General features: G+C 35.6%; 1 protein-coding gene across 11 annotated transcripts in view; it reads right to left on the reverse strand.

Annotated features, from left to right (window-relative positions):
- The window catches only part of BAZ2B (bromodomain adjacent to zinc finger domain 2B), a 328,314-nt gene that overhangs the window by 141,956 nt on the left and 161,962 nt on the right, over window positions 1-24,396 (reverse strand). For all 11 annotated transcript variants that reach the window (XM_045479949.1, XM_045479956.1, XM_045479948.1 and 8 more), the window contains one exon: window positions 7,458-7,601. In XM_045479949.1, coding sequence (XP_045335905.1) covers window positions 7,458-7,599 — 142 coding nt within the window. In that variant the 5' untranslated portion in view covers window positions 7,600-7,601. The remainder of the gene's footprint in view (window positions 1-7,457; window positions 7,602-24,396) is intronic.

The raw sequence follows: 24,396 nt of genomic DNA on the forward strand, positions 1-24,396 counted from the left end.
TAATATCAATAATGAAAGAGGACATTCAAAGGATAAGTTACTATTTGGAACAACTTTGTGCTCATAAAGTCAATGATTTAGATGAAATGGACAAATTCCTTGAAAGACATCAACAACCAAGGCTCACTAACGAAAAACGATAAGCTGAATATATTCTCTATCAATATGTAAAAAGTTGAACTCATGGCTTAATATCTTCCAACAACAATTAAAACAACAACAAATTTTCCAAGCCCAGATGACTTCCACTGGTGGATTCTACCAAAAATTTAAGGAAGAAATAATACCAATTCGATACAAACTTTTCCCAAAAACAGGTTTTCAAGAAGGAGGAAGAGGTCAACTACGTAAACTCTGCCAAGAGGCTGAGATGAGAATAGAAAAGTAACAGGTATGGGTTGATGTGTACATAAGAGATGAGAAAAAGGAGAAAGCATATGCAACTTTGTCTTTTGAGGAATTTGCCTGTGAAGCAAGGCAGAAAATAGGGCAATGGCCAGAAGAATAGTTGAGATGAAAGGAAGGTTTTTGGTATGTGGTTTTGTTTTTTTTTGTTTTTTTTTTTTTTTTAGGATGAGAGATACTAACAGCATGCTTTTATATTGAGTGACATGATCCAGTAAATACAGAAAAATTAATGATATTGTATAGAAGGAATGAAGTCCTTAAAAGTCTTTTAAACATCTTTTTAAAAAGCAATAGGTATTTGCTATTGTCTGTGATGCTTAAGAGCCATATCTTTTGAGTGAAGCATTTTTTCTATTTGGTTTAATTTACATTGTTGTATGGAATAATATATCAAAAGAAATTTGTAATAAGTACACATGAGCTATTAGATGTTCTGAAGAAAAGAACTGCTGAAATTGGTATTAAGTTCATCTATATATACATCAGGAGTTTATTACACTTCACAGGTTGAGAGATATGGCAGAGGGCCTATCACCAGATGAGCTGACGTGCATAGATAATTGGCTCATTTAACATTAGTTCTAACCTCCTTTCAGTGTACCTTCCTGTGATGCAGAAGCTGGGCAGCTTAAAACTACATTTACCAGTCTCTCTTGCAGCCAGGATGGATATAGTTTAGATTCTGCCAATCAGATATGTTTGAAAAGAATTAAAACCTGAGTTAATCTGGCACATTAGCAGCACATAATGTGTATCCTTGAGGTGGGTGTACACCTAGGAGGCAACACAGAACAACCTTGGAGGCAGTTATGTCAGTGGTTCCCAAACACTGGATTGCAGCTGAGGTGGTATGATCCATGGAGACATTAGCTGGAACGGTGGTGTCCTGATTGACCCTTAAGCAGGCCAATTCAGTAGTAATGCCCTGAAAGCATGCATGACGACGAGGGAACCAGCTCCTCAATAATTTCATAAGTACCCAATTCCCTATATTAAATCTCTTTCTGCTGAAAACAGCTTTAGTGTTATCATGAGCTGAACTGGCTGAAATATCAACCAACAACCCCAACCAGTGACCGTTTCAAAACCAAAAAGCCAATTCAGTCTATCACAACTGGTCTGCTATCTGATTACCAAGGACTCTTCAAAGTAATACTGAAGGAAAGGAAAATGAAATCCTTAAAAATGTATGTATAACCTTGAAGGTTAAAGAGGAGTTCTTAAACTAGGATAACCATAAATAAAAATATTGAGAAATCTGACTACATTAAAACTGGAAGTTCTATTAATCAAAAGACAATTTGGAATAAAAAAAGACACACCACAGACTGGGTAAAGATAGGTCCCACAAATATAACTAACAAAAGGACCAGCATCCAAAATATAAAAGACTCCTAAATCTATAGGAAAAAGATACACAATCTGATGGAAAAATGTACCAAAGTCCTAAATAATCACTTCAAGAAAGAAGATCCAAAAGGCTAAAAATATAAAAAGGACCTCAGTGAGACACTTCATATTCATCATTGACAAAAATCAAAAAGGCTGACAATGGGAAGTGTTAGCATGGATGACAAGCCTCAGGATTCTAATACACAGTTGGTGGGAAAAGAAATTAGTACTACTGGTAAAGTTGGAAGACATTTTCAGAAATGTATGCTTATATGCACTGGGATCCTTGTTTATTGGTCCTAGCATTGTAATTAGCAAAAGTTGGAAACAACTCAAATGTCCACCAACAGGAATATGGATGTATATTCTATTAAGTGCAACATGCAAAAAGATAACTGAGCCTTTTCTCTTTTAAAACTTATTCCTCCTCCACATTTCTCATTACCTCACTCCTGACCCAGTTACTCAAGTCATGTCCGGGCTTCTCTCTCTCTCTAAACATTGCCTTGCCAAATTTGAATAGTCATTATGTCCTATATGTCCCTTCTTCTCTAACTCCTTAATTTGAGCCCATATAATTTCTCACCCAGATAAATATAACTAACTCCTAAAGGTCTTCTTTGCCTCTAGTGTCATTCCCACTGCAAACTGATGTTCAAATGTTGCTAAAGCTTTCATTTTCAAAGCCATGTGATGATAAAACCCTTCTACTTGGATGAAGTATGAATAAAAACAATGGTTATAATTTACTAGGCACCCACTGTATGTCAGGCATTATCTCATTCATCCCTATAAGGCTGCAAAATGGGTGATGTTATATCTATTCTATAGATGAGGCAACTAAATCTTGAAAGGGGTAAAATGGGGCCCCTGGGTGGCTCAGTCAGATGAATGTCTAACTCTTGCTTTCAACTTGGGTTATGATTCCGGGATCATGGGATCAAGCCCCACATCAGGCTCCCTGCTGACCATGGAGACTGCTTGATATTCTCATTCTCCCTCTCTCTGCCTCTCTCCTCCCTCACATATGTTCTCTCTCCTTAAAAAAAATAAAAAAAGTTAATTACCCAAATTCACACAGTTAATAAGTGAACAAGCCAAGATTCAATTTCAAGTTATTTCAATTACAAAATCTTTGCTTTTAATCATGACTCTGCCTAAATTCCTAAGCATCGCACATGAAGTTCTAAATGATCTGACAGTAGCCTATTCCCCAGCTTGACTTCCTGTTCCTCTTGCTTCCATTTCACCATGGTAGATATTGCCTATCCCTTACTAGTAACCTCTATTTTCTTCAGGAAAGCAGTATCCTCAGCTAAAAACTTGTTTTCCTGACCTTTCGGAAGCTGAGGTTATGATTCAGAGGAAAGAGATACAAGTGGAAATCTCTGGATGGGGTTTCTGGGAAAGCTCTTTAACAGGGGTCAAAGCAAGCTAGTATGCAACTTTTGCTGCACCCTCACCCCATCTTCTTCCTTCCTAGAAAATTATGCTGTACAGAAATCAGCTCTCTTACAGCCATGGGATATACATGTGAGCATGAAAGCCCCATACTCTAAAAGACAGAATATAAAATTAGAAGCCCAAGTCTGTGATGGCATTACCCACTCCAGGACTGCCTTTCTATGGGCTTGCATGTTTAATTGCCATGTTTTCCTACTCACAGTTAAGCACTGTCATAACTGACATATAGCCTAAGTTCAGGTATTTATTGGTCAACTTGCAATTTCCTCGATATATTATGATTTGGTACACTTCTGTAGAGGGAGGTGGCCTGCAAGTAAGACACATATATAAACCAGTCTTTAATTTCTAAAGGAAAAGTAATACTCTGGCTTAAGCCAGAGAATTTTTAAACCATTTATTTGTTTTGTGTATTCAGCGTTTTGATAAGCTTTTATTTAAAGGTTCTACCCTTAAAAATGGGTTGAAATTCAGCAACTATTACTGAAATTTCTCAAAGTTTTATCTTTGTGTTAGGTCAATGACCACAAATCTCAAACAAATTTGATAAAGTTTAATTGTGGAACTATTCTCTTAGCTTTTACTCAGAGTCAATATGTGGAATAATCTGAATATCTGTGAAATTGGTATGTAGGTACTATTTGGTTTTTTTATACAAAAGTTCTGGTGACATATTCCACATACCACTCAGGGCTAGAAAAAAAGGTTTATTTTTCTTCTGAAGAACTGATATACTTACTAACAGTGGTTATGAGTCATGTAACACATTATGTATTCCTTTTATTCTTAGCAACTAGTTTGGTAAGTTTTTTGGTCCAATATCAGTGGCTTTCTTTGGCTAACACCTTTTTACCTTTTAGAGCCTATTCTTTGATATTTTCGGGATTTTGTGTTTGCTTACTGTGCCAATACATTTATTGAAAGCTGTCTCAAATTATTTTTTAGAAATAGGTAAGTTCTTTTATTAAAAATTATAACTTAAAAGAAAAAGAAATATTACTCTTCTGATATGACCAACAAAAACTCATATGCAGATGCCCTTAGATTAATCAATCATTATTGCGATGTTGTTTTCTATCATAGTTACTGTAATAAAATTGAAGGTGTGTTGTGAGAGGCAATCCTCCCAGGTTTCTGCATATTATTGCTGGGTATGCCAAGAATGCAAAGCCTTGACCACTCTTTAAGCAGACCATTTCTCAGGATTGCATTTGCTGGGAGCAACCCTGAAGGATGAAGCAGCATCTTCTTCAAGACAGAGCAGGGTTGCTTCATTTAATATGAAAGCGCTGGATTCCCCAAGTTTGGTATTCCTCAGCTGCAACACAAACACACTTATAAGATTTATAAGATTCAACTGGGCCATTGTGTTGCCTCTTTAGGACTTGGGAGGCATGGGGAGCCAAGGCCAACACGATAGTCATGCTATTTGCTGCGAAAGAAATAAAATGTCTGACCAGGAGTCTCATGTCTTCTGCCAGCATGCACAATAGGGACAGGCTAATTTGGAGGTGGGTTTAGTCCCAAACCCCAACAAGGTATTCACTCAAAAAAATTAGTTGATCATTCAAAGTTTGAAAGTAGGTTTGAATTACATCCTTTGTAACTCAGAGGAATTCCTACAGGCATACCATTAATGAAGATGATGGAGAAAGGCCAATTAAAATAACTGTTTAAATCAACAGAATGTCCTCAAAGGATCCATTAAAGAACTGGTGAGGTTTTGACATTTTAAAAATGAAAATGGTTTTGTTGTCGCTATACATCAAATAAATTGAGGAGATTCAAGTTGTTTAAAACAAAGAGTCTAGATTCATTAACATTCTATGATCTTGTTATAAATGAAGAGAATTATCAGAATGAATGGGCCAAAAACAATGATTCAAATAAGGGAAGATAGGAAAATATGATAAATAGAGCTATGCAGGACAACTGAGCATTCTCTTATGCAACCCATCGGTTGTAAGTTAATATAAGGCTTTACTTTAAACATAAACCACAACACTGTGAAAGCTAAAAACAAAAAAGCATTTTCTTAGAAACTGAAAAAACTCATGCTGCACATACTCAAAGTATGATATGTTAATAACTAATATATGTCTGAATAAACATAGAAGCAAAATATGCTTTCATTCAATATAAGCAACTCACCATAAAAATTCTACAACTTTCAAGTTGGTAAATAAATGATAAAAATGATTTTTTTTTCTAGACAACAAAATTTCTGACGTAGAAAATGAAAAAAAATTCATGCTGTATATACGGAAAGTATAATGTGTTAATAACGAATATGTTTCTGAATAAATATAGAAATAAAATATGCCTTCATTCAACATAAGCAACTCAACATAAAAAGTCTATGACACTTTCAAGTTGGGAAATAAATGTAAAAAGTGAATTCTTTCCTAGATAAGGGAATTTCTGATGTTACTCTGCAACTCAGCATACCCCACCCCTTTTGCAACTCTCAACCACCACTAACAAAAAATAGTGCCAAACATGTTGTAAGTGTCCAAAGTTATAAGCAATTTAAGTGTCACTAATTCAGAAAACTAAGTAAGAAATTGGTAACAGCAAAGTGTCCAGAAAACTCATAGCTCTGTACTCAAGAATTGAAACCTTCAACATTAAAAAAAAAAAAAAATCTCTAGAAACACTATATAAAGACTAATACAAAGTAAGACAAGCAGATTGGAAGATACACTGAAATAAGCCGACAACAAAGGAAATAAGAAGAATTATAAAGCGCAGGAAAGAATAATTACAAAAGTACAACTGTGTACAATCATTTAGACAAACTAAGATAAAATGCCAATCACAGCATCACTATTTTTGAACACAGCATATTGTCAAAGGCATTCATCATTTTATATATAAGGGAAGTGTGCATGAAGTTGTGAACTGACTCAACTAAGACTGTACAGGATGCAGGATAGGGATTTCATTTATTATTTTTATTTTTTTATTAAAAAAAATTTAACATTTATTTATTATTGAGAGATAGAGAGATAAAGAGCGTGAGCAGGGGAGGGGTAGAGAGAGGGGGAAACACACAATCCGAAGTAGGCTCCAGGCTCCAAGCTGTTAGCACAGAGCCCGTCGTGGGGCTTGAACTCACAAACTGTGAGATCATGACCCAAGCCTAAGTTGGTCGCTCAACCAACTGAGCCACTCAGGCGCCCCTCAATTATTAGTTTTAAATAAAAGGCTATTTTATCTTACTTATTTTGTAATCCCTACGAAAATTCTAGAAAACTGTTCTGATAAATCAATGACAAAATGACATCCTTCTTATCATTCCATTGATTAAAAGAAATCAAAATAATTGAATAAATATATATTTGACAATTTACTAAGGTATTCTGTTAGCAAACATTCCATATTTATCCAAAATTATAAATCTAATTTTGAAAAAGATATCATTTAGTTCTTTGGCTTATAAACATATGAAATAATCTATATGATAAAAAATATTTAACTTTAAGACCTTCCTAGTGATAAAGGAATGAGTTAACCCTTTAGCATTTTCCTTTTTTTTTTTTTTTTTTTAAAAAAAGGAGGTATTCTACCAAATCTGCGTTTGGGCAAAGAATGATTTCGGGCAGTAATTAAAAACACCTATAAAATTAATCGAAATTTATGATATTTTCACTTCTGAAATCTAATTTTTATTATTGTCTTTTTAGCAGTCTGAACTTTGTTCATGTTAAAGAGAAACTTGTCATGCTGTTAATTTTTAGAACATTTTCCATCGAGTAGATGATCTCCTTTAGTACACATCATGAACTGGGGTAGTTGGGAGTTTGGTGAAAGATATTTCAAATAGCAGAAGCAAATTTAGAACAAAAGGTCCATGGCATTGGTACCTAATCTTACCACCAAGGACTCCTTTGTATTTCTTTCACCTCTTCATGGGTGTATTGCTTAAAAATGTTTTGCATGTACTCATTTATTAATTGAAATGGTCAAATTAAGACAAGATGAAGAGAGCTTCTCATAAGCATGTAAAGCATGAAAGATCCAGCGTGACACCTCAGTGTGCTGGCAAAATCCAGGAAAAGCAGAAACCTAGTTATTGTTCAACAGGTCAAGAGAGATGATGAAAACATTTTACTCAGAGTTCAGTAAAACACTATGAATGCAAATTAATAAATAGAAGGTATTCTAAAACTGAGTCAATAAAGGGTATTCACCACATGGGTTGATTGTAGAGCTCAGGGAAGCAGCTCCCGTGGAAAGGCCGCCTTTTGAAACTGATGAAGCCACAGAAGGTACTGAAGATGAAGGTGTAGTAGAGGAGGCTGTTGAGGATGGTAACCGTTCTCCAGACTCCATATCTATGAGAGGGAGAAAAACATTAATTCTCAGTATCTGATGGTGGCATTATTCAAAGAACTAAACATATTTAAATAATTCAAACATTTAGGCATATTTTTTAAAATATGAAAGTGTTTCAAAATACATGTTCTTCAGAAAGATAAATTATGGAATAAATAAAAACAAAATAAGTATAATTTAAAACACCAATTTATGAAATAAGGTTAATGTTTAGTATACCAAATCCTCTTTTAATAGACTTGCAGAATTTCCTTATAGCAAAAAAACATTAACAGTGGTTTGCATATATCTTCATACAAATGTGTTGCCACAATCTTAGAAAAATTAACATGTTAACTTCTTATTCTTCCTAAATCACCTCATCGTCTATTCACTTACAACATAACACCCATATTATCTTAACGAATCAAGAAAATAACACCAGATTTACTTTTTGTGTGTTTTTTTCAATTTTATTTTAGAGGGAGAGGAAGAGCATGCACTAGTGGGTGAGAAGGGCAGAGAGAGAGAGAGAGAGAGAGAGAGAGAGAGAGAGAGAGAGAGAATCCCAAGCAGGCTCCATACTCAGCATGGAGCCTGATGTGGGACTTGATCCGGAAACCCTAGGATCATGACCTGAGATGAAACCAAGAGTCGGACGCTCAGCCAACTGAGCCACCCAAGTGCCCCCAAAATAACACCACATTTGAATGTGTTGTAACCCTGTCTTCCAAACCTAAGTCTTGTAAGTCTTAAACATCCAAGAATCTGACTTGGTAATCCCCAACAGAGCAAGCACTCCTCCCTCACCAAAAAGATAAATCCATTTTACAGTTTTTAATCATGTCAAGTATGAACTACAATTAAAATGGCCTTAATATGACCCATTTATAATAACTGAGCCACTTATATGTATTTATATTTATTTGTTTAGCTATTTCAGGTGTAATCTTACATTGGTCTTACTGTAACAGTTAATGCTGATATTAAAAATTTAGAGTAGAAATGGGTGGAGGGGGATCAAAAAGTACAAACTTCCAGTTAAAATAAGTCATAGGATATAATGCACAGCATGGTGACTGTTGTTAGTAACACTGTTTTGTTTAAAAGTTGCTAAGAAAGTAGATCTTAAAAGTTCTCATCACAAAAGAAATTTGTAACTGTGTGGTGATGAATGTTAAGTATGCTTATCATGATGATCCTTTTGCAATACATACAAATATTTGCAATACATACAAACTATCAAATCATTATGTTGTATATGTGAAACAAATATAAAATGTTGTATGTCAATTGTATCCCAATATTTTTTTAAAAATATAGAATATTAAAATGGTTATTTTAATACTCTCTGCATACAGTGATCCTACAAGGAAGCAAGAAAATCATGACTTTCCCAACTGCTTTAATAAGTACACAATTTACAGGAAGAAACAAAATAAAGACACTGCTCACTTAAAACTGAATTTACAATCCACCACAAACTTTCACTATGGAAATAATCTAACCATAAAAAAGATTTCTGTATGGAATTCTACAGGCAATTCAAATAAAAAGAGTTTGTTTTAAAAATACTGTCCAATTAAAATAACGCAGAGTTAATGTTTAAATGTTGATTTAATCCATATGGTATCTAGATGATTTTTCTCTTAAGATGGATACATATAGTAAAGATTATCATCTCTGGTTGACACATAGCATCATTAGTAACCAGTTCAATAAGTTTTCCAATCATACACAATTCAAAACGTTCTGTTCATATTCTGGTATTGCTGTTAATCACCTTATAGATGATAATGCCATAATGAGTATGTTCATATTCTTAAATAACTTCTCTTTCTTTTTTTCAGCATTCATCATGGAAACGCGTAGCTGGTACCAATGGTTACATGAAACTAATGCTTACAGGGCAGGTTTTGGGTCATCAAGCAGTCACCAACAAACTTTGAAACATGAGGCTGGTCTGAGCCGAGGCCCCTACTGACATCTTTCACTACAAATTATTTTCACCAACAAGTCTCATTTTACTAAATGCAAAAAATATGAATCCTTTACCTAGAGTTTATAGAAAAGGCTATTTAAAAAAAATTATAGCTGATAACTTCACTGTGCCTAAATGCATTTAAAAAAATGGAAAGTTGTTTTTTTTTATTTGCTTTTGTACTATATAATTTGGTGATATAACATAGATAAGCACTTTAGTTGAGTATCTGGCATAAAAGAATTCAATAAATAATAGTTGTTACTTTTTTAGGATAATAAATTATAAGCTCTAGGTGCATTTCTTTCTGTTGCTGTAACTTGATTTGGGACTAAGGCAAGTAAAATCCAGAAAGTCAAACAAGCAGTCTCTACATATTGCTTATTGGAGATCATTTTTCCTGGAAATATTTATTAAAATTAAAAATATACATATACTTGGATCTTACAATCTATTTTTGAGAATCTATTCTGTAGTAATAAAATACTAGTAGGTTCTTTATTATAACATAGTTTAAAAATAAAATTTAAACCTGGCAATAAGAAAGAGTGGAACTACAGCTGGTAGTTACAGGTCTTTAGAACTACTCAGAGAAGAAGCCTTAAAATACATGTGTACGGAGGGATACTAAAAGCAGTAGAAAGTCTGGAAAAAGCAGGAGAGAGCAGAAAAAGCAGGAGAAAGTCTGAGGAGAAACAAGATATTGGCATAGTCTCCAAGTATCTGCTCCAAAGTTTTTACTAATTACAGATGGCAAAAAATTAACTTCACAGTGGAGAAACTATACAACTTGTAATAAAATATCATGTGCCCTCTGATGCCCTTAGAGGCACATACCACCTCTGTGGCATTCTTCCTGACAACACATAACCTCAGTCGAATCATGAGAAAACATCAGACAAACCAAAACTGACTAGTGTTCACCAAGTGTCCAGCTCATGAAAGTAAAGGAAAGACTAAAGAACAGCCAAAGGTTAAAGACTTAAAGCAGATACAATTAAATGTGATGTTGGATCCTAGGCTGAAATTTGGAACAGAAAAAGAACATTAATGGAAAAGCTAGTGAAATCCTTACAAAGTCTACAGTTCAGTTAATAGTGTTGTACCAGTGTTAATTTTCTGATTTTTATAATTTTGATAACTGTACTATGGTTATATAAATTATGAAAATTAGGGGGAAAATATATATGTGGGTAAAATATATACATGTGGGTAAAAAAATTTATATGAATGCTCTGTATTTGTTTTTTAACTGTTTTTAAGTCTAAGATTATTTCTAAATGAAAAGTAAAGAAAAACAAAAAACAGTCTGGCACATAGTAGGCACTCAAAAAAATACATATGGGTTGGAGTTGAGGAATATAAATCTAAACACTGAAGAAATGAAGACACAGATTACATTGGGATTACAGCATTATGTCAACAAGACATTTGATAACAGACACTATTTGAGTTCAAAAACAGTATCTGGAGCTTATCAGCTGTGACCTTGTACCAATTATATAACTTCAGTGAACTTTCAATTCCCTCATGAGTAATATGATGATGATATAATTAGGATTAACTGAGATAATGCATGTGAAGTGCTGAATACCTACCATTTAATAATTATTAGCTATTGTTTTTAATAAGTGAATATCTGTATATAATTACCCATGTGTATATGTGGCAGTAAAAGAAACCTTAAGGTATTTTAGATTATTCATTTCAAGTAAATATTTCAGAGTCATATCTATTTTAAGGTTATATGTATGTTTAGCATGTTATTACATTTTTTAGCGAGATAAATTTTGTGTTAAGAATTAAAAAAAAAGAATTTAAAATAAATGTCTTGCAATTGTATAAGTATGAATGGTGAAGTGTTTTGCCTTAAAACTTTCAAAATAAAGTGGAACACAAATATATGTGAAAATGAATACATTCATTTTCAGTTGAAAAAATATGATTACACTAAATTGTTATTCATTATTTAAGCATATTACACAAAAATGGCAGAAACCCATCTCTTCAAATCATTTAAGAAAAATATATTCAGAGGCTCCTGGGGGCTCAGTGGGTTGAGTGTCTGACTCTTGATTTCGGCTTGGGTCATGATCCCAGGGTCCTGGGATTGAGCCCTGCCTCGGGCTCCATGCTTAGCATGGAGCCTGTTTAAGATTCTCTCTCTCTCTCAACCTCTGCTCCCCTCCCCATGCTCTCTCTCTAAATAAAAAAATAATAATAATAATTTAAATAAAAGAAAAATATATTTTAAAATAAAAATGGTTAAGGTGTCCCAGAAGCACATATTTTCAGATTTCTGTTAGGGCCAGAGCATCCAGATCTGATACTGGCAATCCTATAACAGCCTCTCATTCTGACTCTATGTGTTAAGGATACCACCTTCATCTCAGGTTCAAACCACTACCAACAAACTTCTCTGTGACCAAAAACAGCCCAAATACCGTAAGATCAAAATGAAGGGGCTATATATTAATATGACTCTGCCATCACACACACTCAGCTATGGAAGAATATCAATTAGTAGGTGCATCTTCTAGCTTAAGGCCATTTATGAATATACTTTTTAATATATAACTTCAGAATTCTTTATTTGCAAAGTTAATAACCAAGGTAAGGTAAAGATTACTACAACTGAAAATTAACATAAAATACTACAGTAAAAAATAAATTTGTTGATGTGAACAATGGAAGAAAAACGTGCAGAAGGTGATGAAGAGATTATAAAAGATTTGATTCATTACATATCTTTCCCATAGTCTAAAGCACTAGCTCTCAACCAGGAGTGACTTTATAATGCCCTCTTTGGCCACTAGGAAACATTTGGCAAAGTCTGGAGACACTTTTGATGGCCACATCTGAGAGCATGCTACTGACAGTGCAGAGATAGAGTCTAGGGATGTTGCTCAACTCCTACAATGCAAAGGACATCCCCTCCACAGAGAATTAGCTGGCCCAAAATGTTAGCAGTGTGCTAAGGCTGAGAAATCCTGATCTAAAGTATCAAAAATTGTATAACTTGGAATTCAATTAACTAAAACTTTCTGTGAAGTAGTAATTATATGTAATTGTTATAAGATGATTCAAGCTGATTTAAACATTATATTCAACTAGGTTTTGTGCCAAACTCTGGTCTGTATTTTACATTTTGTCCTAATTGTTTAAAACTGATAATGTAGGATATGTAATTAACAGATATCAGAATATTTGCTCATCCTAGATAACATGAATTTACTATATTTTATTAAGATGATATTTACTAGGGTGCCAGGGTGGTGGCTCAGGCAGTTAAATATCTGACTCTTGATTTCAGCTCAAGTCACAATCTCATGGTTGTGAGATCAAGCCCCAAGTCAGACTCCATGGTGATAGTGCAGAGCCTGCTTGGGATTCTCTTCCCCTCTCTCTGCCCCTCCCCACTTCTCTTTCTCTCTCAAAATAAATAAACTTTAAAAAAATGTGACATTTACCAGTAACAATTCTGAGAATAGACAAAAATCAGAATTACTACAAACAACTTCCTCCCTGAATGATGATTTTCTATACTTCAGAAAGATCCAATGATCGCTTGTTACTGATAATATTGTTCAAATTCAGGCATATCAAACTTCCCTTTTGTGTAATCTGAGTTTATGAACACTGACAGCTGCTAGGCATAAACCTGAACAGGTGCTAATAGGGAAGGGCAAGACATGTTGGCTAAGAAATGCAAACGTGATCAGCTGCCTCTTGTTCCAGCTACGCGATTCTTTAGTACTGAAAGCATAGGGATAGAATAGACTGAATATTCAGATAGTAAACATAAGAACAGATGTAGGTTTTCTCCTGAGAGGTGTTCTGCCTTTATTGTTGCCAAAAACACCAAAAGTTCTCTGTGAGAACTCAAAACACGTAAGTAGATTTGGCGAAAGTTTACTTCTCAATGCATTATAAACTCGAGTGAAACAATCAAGAATAGTATCAGGAGGAAGTCACTATGCTGCTTCTTTAGGTTTAGTAGAACCACTAACTGTAGATTTACACGTCCATCATTTTCTAAAAGTTTTGAAAAAGGATTTCAGGGGCGCCTGGGTGGCGCAGTCGGTTAAGCGTCCGACTTCAGCCAGGTCACGATCTCGCGGTCCGTGAGTTCGAGCCCCGCGTCGGGCTCTGGGCTGATGGCTCAGAGCCTGGAGCCTGTTTCCGATTCTGTGTCTCCCTCTCTCTCTGCCCCTCCCCCGTTCATGCTCTGTCTCTCTCTGTCCCAAAAATAAATAAACGTTGAAAAAAAAATTAAAAAAAAAAAAAAAGAAAAAGGATTTCATATAACTCTTTTATTTACTTATTTTTTTGAAAGAGAGAGAAAGAGAGAGAGCACACGCACAAGTGGGAGAGAGGCAGAGGGAGACAGAATCCTAAGCAGGCTCCAAGCCCAGTGCAGAGCCTGACAGGGGCCTCGATCTCAGGACTGCGAGATCATGACCTGAGCCAAAATCAAGAGTCAGACGCTCAAATGACTGAGCTATCCGGAAGCCCCTATAACTATTTCTTTATATAACTTCCAGGTAACTGAACACGTAGACAAATAATATTTCAAGATATTAAGTAGCAAAACAAAAACAAAGTCAAGAATACACAAACATTTTTCTGGTAAGAGATTTTGTGAAAGAGGAGATGAGGCAGAAACACCTTATTAGACCTCAAACATTCTCCAAACATAATATGGTTTGAAGGAAAATCATTCTATTTACAAAACTTTCATTTGCCTACATTTAAAAAAATAGTTCTTTTGAGTTATTAAGTATGTATATTGTGATTTAAAAAATGAATACATAAAATGAATCAATTTCTTTTGCTGCTACACACATTTTAACTACCACTGTAAACAAACAGTTATATCCTCAAACATAAGGGGGCTGGCAATCAGGTGCTCTGTGTCATAACCTGTGATAAGGGCAAGTCCCAGACACCCTAAAGACTAGTTTCCTTCCCTGAAAAATGATAGGTTTTAATAAACTAGCCCTCAAGTCCCTATCACAGTTTTATCAAATTGATGGTAAAAAAAAAACAAAACAAAACAAATCAAAACGTTCACATTGTGTTAAAATATTTAACAATTTAATTCCACTTTTTCCTTATCCTCCCTTTCACTGGCCTTGGTTCCATCTCCAAACGTGTATCATGCTAAATTATAAATTTCTAAAATGTAAATGATAAATTTTTAAAGATTTGTTCATCTTTTTTTTTTTTTTAATTTTTTTTTCAACGTTTATTTATTTATTTTTGGGACAGAGACAGAGCATGAACAGGGGAGGGGCAGAGAGAGAGGGAGACACAGAATCGGAAACAGGCTCCAGGCTCTGAGCCATCAGCCCAGAGCCTGACGCGGGGCTCGAACTCACGGACCGCGAGATCGTGACCTGGCTGAAGTCGGACGCTTAACCGACTGCGCCACCCAGGCGCCCCAAGATTTGTTCATCTTATTTGTACCTCAAGAGATTTGATAAGAAAATTATTCAAGAGTAAAGCACTGATTTTCATACTATTCAGTAAATATCTAATCAGAGTATCCTTTTCCATCCAAAGGATTAAGTGTTCCTTTGCAAGCAGTTGTCTGTGAGGAAGAGGTTATCCTAAGATATAAAAGAATATTGTAGAAGATTTGAATAAAATTTAACATGTATAGATCAGCTAAACTATACATAGAGTATATGAATTTGAAAATTGACCAGAATTAGAAATTTCTGGGGTGCCTGGGTGGCTCAGCCGGTTAAGCATCGACTTTGGCTCAGACAAGTTCAAGCCCCATGTCAGGCTCTGTGCTGACAGCTCAGAGCCTCAATCCTGTTTCAGATTCTGTGTCTCCCTCTCTCTCTAACCCTTCCCACTCCCGCTGTATCTCAATCTCCCTCAAAAATAAATAAACGTTAAAAAATTTTAAAACAAATTTCTAACAAGGATACAAAAGTTGGAAGGATAAAAGGAGAGGCAAGATCTAGTTAATTGTTCCTTTCATCTACAAATGCAAGGCGTCCCAAAGTACAAGCAAAAGACCTAAAGCTTTGCTTACCTAGGAAATACAACTACATTAACTTAAATTTCTAAGATATTTCTGGAGAGTAACTGGGGATGATGAATAAGAGATTGAGAAAAATAAAGCAGGGTAACAAACAGAAGTGTATCCACATACAAAGAAAGAAAGCCGCCAAGTACTACATGTCTGATGAAGTAGAATAAAAACTCCCTTTTAGTGGGGAAAAAGCAGAGCTAACCTAGTGGGAAAAACATACTTCTTAAAGAATAAAATGAGGTTCACAGTTTGTGAATATCATGCTTTTGTTCTGGTAATCCTAACATTAGGTTTGTCTTTCTATATTATCACTCTCCTGTTCAAAATCTTCAGTTTATCCAAGAAATATATTCACACATATTAATTGTAAATGACTTTTAAGAGCAAAATATTCCATCAATTAGTAATTGTTAAATTATGCTACATCATTTTAATAGAATATTATACAGCTATTATAAAAGAATGAGGTAGATCTATACTAGATAATCTAATTAAATGAAAACAGTTAACTGGGAGGAATAGAAATAGAATGATCTCATGTGTGATGAAGAAAAAAGAGTATATTCTTATGTCTGTATGCTCAAAATACTTCTAAAAAATATGTAAGAAACTAGTAACTATTTACACCTAGGTAAAAGGACTAAGGAATTGGCATCTAGGATAGGTGAATTATTTTTCACCATATATCTTTTCTACCACCTGAATATTTTTTACTATGTGCTAGTATTAATGACAATTAATTTAATAGAAAAAAAAGATTTCTAAAGATTTGGTATTACTCAAAATTACCTTCCAGTATGTTCTACAGTGAGTTCCAATTCGAGATAGTGGTGCATAAGGATCCTTAATCCACCTTCTCCCACAGACATACTAAGTCTACAGCTACCTATGCAACAATTTACTTTCCAAAAAACACCTCAAGTCTGGCTGAGTAATGACTAGATATCAGGCAAACAAGAAAACCACATCAAAGCAGTTAAGAGGCTGGGACAGTCTTGCTATAAAATCCCACTCCCTGGCATAGAGACTCATCACCAGGAAGGAACTCAAAATCTAAGAAGTTCTCCATGAGGAGCAAAGGGCTCAAGCCCCACATTGGGCACCCCAACTTTTATGACACACACTTGAGAGATGAGCCCCCAAAACAATGAAGTCTGAAAAACAACAAGGTTTGCACCCCAAGACCTACAAGACTATAGCGATCCGAGAAACTGCTTTTAAGGGACTCATGCTCAGATTCACCCACCCCAGGATCCAACTCAGAGGCAGCCAATTGTGCCCAGACCTAATGTGAAGAAGGCTCACCTACTTAAGTTAAAGCATCGGCAAGAGGGAGCAGCATCTAATTTCACACACACATCCAGGAGCCTGCTGGAACGCTCCCCTGGGATGGAGACTAGAAGATGTCATCTTCACGCTTCCTTTTTGCTGTGCTCCAGACCATCAGTGCCTTTCAGAAGGAAGCTTTTACATACAATTAGTGCCCCAATTTTGAGGGCCACTGCCTAGGGAACACCTCTTGATTGCCTAGCTATGGAGGCCAGGGGAGACTGTCTTCCTGGTCCCACAGACTGTAATCATCATATCCCTCTCTAGAACACCAATTTTTATGACTGCTTTCAAGGGGCACCTGTACATCACTCGGCTCTGCTGGCTAGTGGGGCTTACATTCATGGGTCCACAGGACTGTTACAAGCAGAGAAAGGTTCTTAACCAGCTACCATCTCCAGGTCACAGCAAGAGGCAACAGACCCACAGACTGATCTTTCTGTGAGGGGGTCTATTAGCTAATCATCATGAATTTGACTTGAGCGGCAAGCAGCAAATTAAACATACATTGAGGGGCTGTAATCTCTTCCAGATACCTTGAAGGGTGGGTGCTATCTTCGAGTTCACCATGTGTCACACTCCAGAGTGCTAGTGTCTCTTACGGAGGGACTTTACACGCATCTGGTATCCTGGTTTTTATGTCTGGTGCCTGGTTTTTCTAGCTGTCACCCAGGGAACACCCTTGATTACCTGGCTCTGGTAGTACCTGAAAAGATGTTCAGTATCATTTATCATCAGGGTGATGCAAATTAAAACCACAATGAGATAACACCTCACACATGTAAAAATGGCTATTATCAGAAAGATAAGAAATAACAAGTATTGGCAAGAGTATGGAGAAAAAGGAACCCTTGTGCACAGTTGGTGGGAGTATAAATTGGTGCAGTTACTATGGAAAACAGTGTGGAGGTTCCTCAAAAAATTAAAAATATAATGCCCATATGATCCAGTAATTATATTTCTGGGTATTTATCAAAAGAAAACAAAAACACTAACTCAAAAAGATAATATGCAACTCCATGTTCATAGCAACATTATTTACAATAGCCAAGATGGGGAAACAACCTCCAATTAATGTATGGATAAAGAAACTGTGGTATATGCATATAATCGAATATTATTCAGCCATAGAATAGAATGAAATTTTGCTATTTGTGATCATATGAATGCACTTCAAGGGCATTATGCTACATGAAGTAAGTCCCAAAGAGAAAAACAAATGCTATAAGATCTTTCTCATGTGTATAAATCTAAAATAAAAGTTTAGAACTAAAAATAAAAGAAAATCAAGCTCATAGATACAGAGAACAGATTGGTGATTACCAGAGACTGTGGGTGGGGGGGCGGTGAGAGAAAAAGGTGAACTGTTTCTGTCTTCTTTTGATTTAAATAACTTGAATTTAAAAATGTTCTGCAGAGTCTTAGGTATCTTTTAAGTGTCTTGGAATATGGCACAAAGAGGAAGGAGAGGTTATGGCTCTCGCCCATATGCTACTGGCTTCTGTCAAAAGTCCTCTCATTTATTTTGTATATTGAGATTCCACATGAGATTTTGTTTGAAAAAAAGGATCCTATTGCCTTAAAAAATGTTTGCATATCACTGGTCTAAAGGATATGTCTCATATCACTTCTTCACAACACGGCCATCTGTCCAATCTTATTTGTTGTGACTTTAAAATCTGAGTCCTCAACCGGAGGTAGGAGGCACTGTCATTCTTGTTTGGTCTTTAAATCCTAATTTCAAGCCATTGCACAATTTGTCCTCAAATTAGATCTCATTCCCCTATGAAGAATACCCACCTAATTTAGCATCCCAAATACCCTGATTCTGGCAAGTTGCCTCCATTCACCCATTTGGGGAAGTTGTAAGTGACATAGCTTATTATCTACCTACTATCTCCTTGTCAATATCCCTCTGGATATTCAGTCCTCTCTTTTCTATCTTCATTTGCTTAAGAGAGGAAATCAAAAAGAATAAGAACAAAATAAGGTAATTGTAGAATAGAATGCTTGGCTCAACTGACATTAATTTTTAGTAACCTGTCCATTGGAGGTTAGGGGGAACTAAGTGATGGATTTACAACACTGTAATAAAACAATTTCTTCCTCTTAGAAATTTTAAAACTTAATGACTAATCCTTTCCTTCCTTCCTGTTAAAATGGAGGTGGACTTCCTTCATTCCCTTAAACTTATCATCACCTTTTTGCAGTTTTCAAGAACTTTGCTCAATTGATCTTTCCCTCTCTTTTCTATATCTCCCCTCTACTAGATTCTTCTCCATTATCTTCCATCTTTAAAAACAACAAAAACTCTCCTTTGACCACTCATCCCTATTTTGCCATCTCATATTTTATACTCTTACTTTCTTTTTTTTTTAATTCTTTTAACAATTATTTATCATTGAGAGACAGAGAGACACAGAGTTTGAGCAGAGAAGGGTCAGAGAGAGGGGGAGACACAGAATCTGAAGTAGGCTCCAGGCTCTGAGCTATCAGCACAGAGCCCGATGCGGGGCTCGAACCCACGAACTGTGAGATCATGACCTGAGCTGAAGTCGGTTGCCCAACCAACTGAGCCACCCAGGCACCCCTATACTCTTACTTTCAACCAAGACTATTTACAATGAAATTGTCTATATTTATGGCTTCCATTTTTTTTACCTGCCCTTCATAACTTCACTCACACTAGTCTGGCCCATCATTAGTATGACTTGAGTGCTGGGATCCTGCTGCCAAAACAACACATGTAAGCTAAGCAAAATCTAATTAGGGGAGTCTGTGGCCCTGCAGAAAGAAAGACTATAAAAAGAATACAGAAATCAACCAGGAGATAAAGAGAATTTTATAGTAAAAGTTGACAGCAATCTGACTGCGGTAATGCAAAGAAATCGATGAAAAAATTTGGACAACAGTATCATTAAGGTTGGAGGCCAAGTCATGAGAGAAACCCTGTATGCAAAGCATGGAATTTATGTACCATACAGGGGGATGAGCATGTATGTGTCTATCCTCCTGACACCCGAATGGAGTCCATCGCCTTGTCTTCTCAAGTTTACTTCCACCATAATCTGAAATCAATTTACGTTTTTCCATCTCCACAGTATCACCCTGATCCATGTCACTAATAGTTTTCCTCTAGAAACAAACTTGTCCCAATACCCTAATCATTCCTGCTAAAATCCATTCTTCACAGAGTATGGCACTTCCTTGCTTAAAGTATTCAATAACATTGCAGTTATATTTAAGATAAAAGTATAAAATCATTGACAGGCTCCACGAAGTTCCTCCATCTATCCCTTTAGCCTCATACATAGTATATGCTCAGTTATTTTTTGGCTGAATGAGCTAAATACAAAACATGAGGGGAAATTATAGAGACGTTTTTCATAGTCACCACTGTTTTCTTTGACGTTCTTATCATTAAACTCTAATAAAACTTAGTTAAGTGAAAAACTAGTTTCATAAAAATAGGATGAGGAAGATATTTAAATGCTGACCCTGTTATTACCCTTTTAGATTTTTGGTTATATATTTAGTAATCTGGAAAGGAATTAAAAATACATTCACCAAATTTTCAGTAAAACAATTTTAGTGAAATCACTTAATTTTATTGTAGGCAAAATAAAATTGATAACAGATATATTGTAAAACACACCGTTCAAAAGGAATAGGTTCAAAGTTGTATAAACAACCAAAAGTACCACAAATAAAAGATTGAAAAAAACCACTAAAAAGAAACAGAGCAAAAAAATATAATAATAGTAATGAAGTGGTCAGATTACATAACAAGTAAGTTACCTTAAAACTGAACATCAGGGTGGGAAAACTTGAGACAATGTATTAAATACATTTCTACTATTACTGACAGTATCATCACCACTTATAATCCTATTATAACTCCACCATCCTCGTATTAGTTCTTGAGAGCCCAGTATTTACATTAGGCACTATGTTAATAAGTATTTTCTCTTTGGAGTACTCTCCAAATGTATTATTGTCATCATTAACAATAATTTTCAGATGAGGAAACACAGGCATAGAAAAATTAAGTAACGTGCCATTGACAAAGGTATTAAGTGTCAGAGACAAAAGTCTGACCTCACTCTTGGTATTTAAGACATTTCATTATGATCTGAACTAATAAGGAACAGGTTAAGTTGTGGACACTATATTTTTTAACACTTTAAGAAATAAATGTGACAGAAAATAAATTTTATTTTAAAAATGAAAAAAAAAGTTTTAGGTCCAAAATAAGAAGACTAAAGAATGAAAATTGTAGTCTTAAAAACTACTGGTTTAGGGGCGCCTGGGTGACGCAGTCGGTTAAGCGTCCGACTTCAGCCAGGTCACGATCTCGCGGTCCCTGAGTTCGAGCCCCGCGTCAGGCTCTGGGCTGATGGCTCAGAGCCTGGAGCCTGTTTCCGATTCTGTGTCTCCCTCTCTCTCTGCCCCTCCCCCGTTCATGCTCTGTCTCTCTCTGTCCCAAAAATAAATAAACGTTGAAAAAAAAAATTAAAAAACAAAAAAAAAACAAAAAAAAAAACTACTGGTTTAGAAAAAGCATGTAAGGGCACCTGGCTGGCTCAGTCAGAAGAGCCTGTAAGTTTTGATCGTGGGGTTGTGAGTTCCAACATCATGTTGGGCATAGAGATTGCTAAAAAAAATACATTAGAAAAACCACTTAAAAGTAAGGAAAGAATGAAATAAAAAGTAAAAAAAAAAAAAGAATCTAAAAAAGTCTCTGATTCAGCCTTTTTCTTTTCCCTCCTAAATATCTATAAAACCCAGAAAAAGAAAATGTAATAGCATAAAAAAAATTAAGAGGGTTGATGACCTATCAAAATCTGGAAAGAATTTCTATACTGCAACAAAATAAAATGAGGAGATAAGTAAACTGAAATATTTAGTAAAGTATATACCACATAATCATTAAAAATCTTATTTTCTAATACTAGTTAACACAAGAAAACATTCATGGTATAATGCTAAGTGAAAAGAGCAATATATATAACATAAAGTATGATCTAATTTTGTTTAAAAAAAGTACAGGGGTACTTGGTGGCTTAGTCGGTAAAGTGCATGACTCTTGATTTCAGCTCAGGTCATGATCTCACAGTTTGTGTGATTGAGTCCTATGTTGGGCTTCATGCTGACAGCACAGAGCCTGCTTAAGATTGTCTCTCTCCCTCTCTCTGTGCCCCTCCCCTGCTCACATGTTCTCTCTCTCAAAAAATAAATAAACTTTTAAAAAGTACAGATAGGGGCGCCTGGGTGGAGCAGTCGGTTAAGCGTCCGACTTCAGCCAGGTCACGATCTCACGGTCCGTGAGTTCGAGCCCCGCGTCAGGCTCTGGGCTGATGGCTCGCCTGGAGCCTGTTTCCGATTCTGTGTCTCCCTCTCTCTCTGCCCCTCCCCCGTTCATGCTCTGTCTCTCTCTGTCCCAAAAAAATAAATAAACGTTGAAAAAAAAAATACAGATATATAAGTATAAATAAAATTTAAAAGAATGAAAGGACATACAACAAAATGTTAATAGTTATCTTAGAATGGTGGAATTTTGAGTGACTTCTACTTCTTTTAATCTTTTTAATCTCTTCCAATCTCTACATTAAAAGATATTACATAAAAATTAAACACAGTCATTTGTTTTAAAGGGGTAGAAATACAGCTGACCCTTGAACAACACAGGTTTGAACTGCACAGGTTCCCTTATATGTGATTTTTTGGATACTGTACAGTATTATTATTTTTTTTAATGAGAGACAAGAGACGAAGATGAGTGGGGGAGGGGCTGTGAGAAGTAGGGACAAAGAATCTGAAGCAGGCTGTGAGCTGACAGCAGACAGCCTGATATGGGGCTTGAATTCATGAACCCTGAGATCATGACCTGAGCTGAAGTTGGACACCCAACCAACTGAGCCACCCAGATGATCCACAGAACAGTACTTTAAATGTATCTTCTCTTTCTCATGATTTTCTTTTTTTTTTTTTTTAATTTTTTTTTTCAACGTTTATTTATTTTTGGGACAGAGAGAGACAGAGCATGAACGGGGGAGGGGCAGAGAGAGAGGGAGACACAGAATTGGAAGCAGGCTCCAGGCTCTGAGCCATCAGCCCAGAGCCCGACGCGGGGCTCGAACTCACGGACCGCGAGATCGTGACCTGGCTGAAGTCGGACGCTCAACCGACTGCGCCACCCAGGCGCCCCTCTTATGATTTTCTTGATAACATTTTCCTTTCTCTAGCTTACTTTACTATAAGGATAGAGTATACAATATATACACAAAATATGTGTTAAATGAGTATTCATGTTATTGGTAAGGCTTCTGGCCAAGAGTAGGCTATAAGCAGTTAAGTTTCTGGGGAATAAAAACTAATACACAGATTTTCAACTGCACAGGGGGGTGGGAGGTCCTAACTCCTCTATTGTTCAAGGGTCAAGTATAATCTTAAAATTTAAGTCTGGTATAGAAAAAATTCTTGATCAAGAATATAATAAGTAATTTTATAGATGCAAAATTTGTCCTTGAGGGTTCTTTAGGAAAAGGACCTACAACCATTTGCCCTACCATGGTTTAAGAGATAAATTAGTCACAAACTCTACATTTCCAGTTACCATTAACCAAGAGTCCAAAATTACAAAGGATACTAAAAAAAATTATTCCATAAAGAACCACATGTATTCTGAAAAGTGCTATATTACTGTTACTGGTTTAGACTACTTAACTGTTCACTAACTCAAATGCAAGATTCTAGATCAAGTCATAAAACCAGTTTCCTGTCAGCTATAGTATTCACTATTATAATAGTTTACTTAACCATAGACAAATTCTTATTTCTAGATGCCTATTACATAGCATAAATGAGCTGCTGATCATTGAACAAGTTATAATGAACATGCTTGAAACAAATGGAAAAACAGACTAAATGATGAAATAGAAGATATAAAGAACCAATGGAAATTTTAAAATTATAAAATGCAGTAAGAAAATTTAAAAACTCACTGGATGGACTCAGCACCTGAATGCAGCTGATAGAGAAAAGAATTAATGAACTTCAAGACAGATCAACAGAAATTATCCAATCTGAACAACAGAGAGAATAACCATTAAAAACAAATAATGAAACCTCAGGGACATGTGGGATAGCAACAAAAGGTCTAAATAGTTGTGTCACCAGAGTCATGGAAAGAGAGGTAAGAAAATGTGGTGTTGAAAAAGTACTTGGAAGAAATCATACCTGAAAACTTTCCACTATTGATACAAGACATAACACGTTAGATTCAAGAGGTTGAGCAAACTCGAAACTGGATAAATTCAAAGAAAAATCAGGATTTAGATAGAAATGGACAATATTTCAACTAAGTATACCACTTTTGCCAAACAAATTCAAGTTTTAAGAATTCCCTCTTAGGAAAGTACCAGAAAAACCCTGTTTTCCTGAAAGCTGAAATTTC

This window comes from Leopardus geoffroyi, chromosome C1 (genome assembly GCF_018350155.1).
Source record: "Leopardus geoffroyi isolate Oge1 chromosome C1, O.geoffroyi_Oge1_pat1.0, whole genome shotgun sequence".
Classification (NCBI taxonomy): domain Eukaryota; kingdom Metazoa; phylum Chordata; class Mammalia; order Carnivora; family Felidae; genus Leopardus; species Leopardus geoffroyi.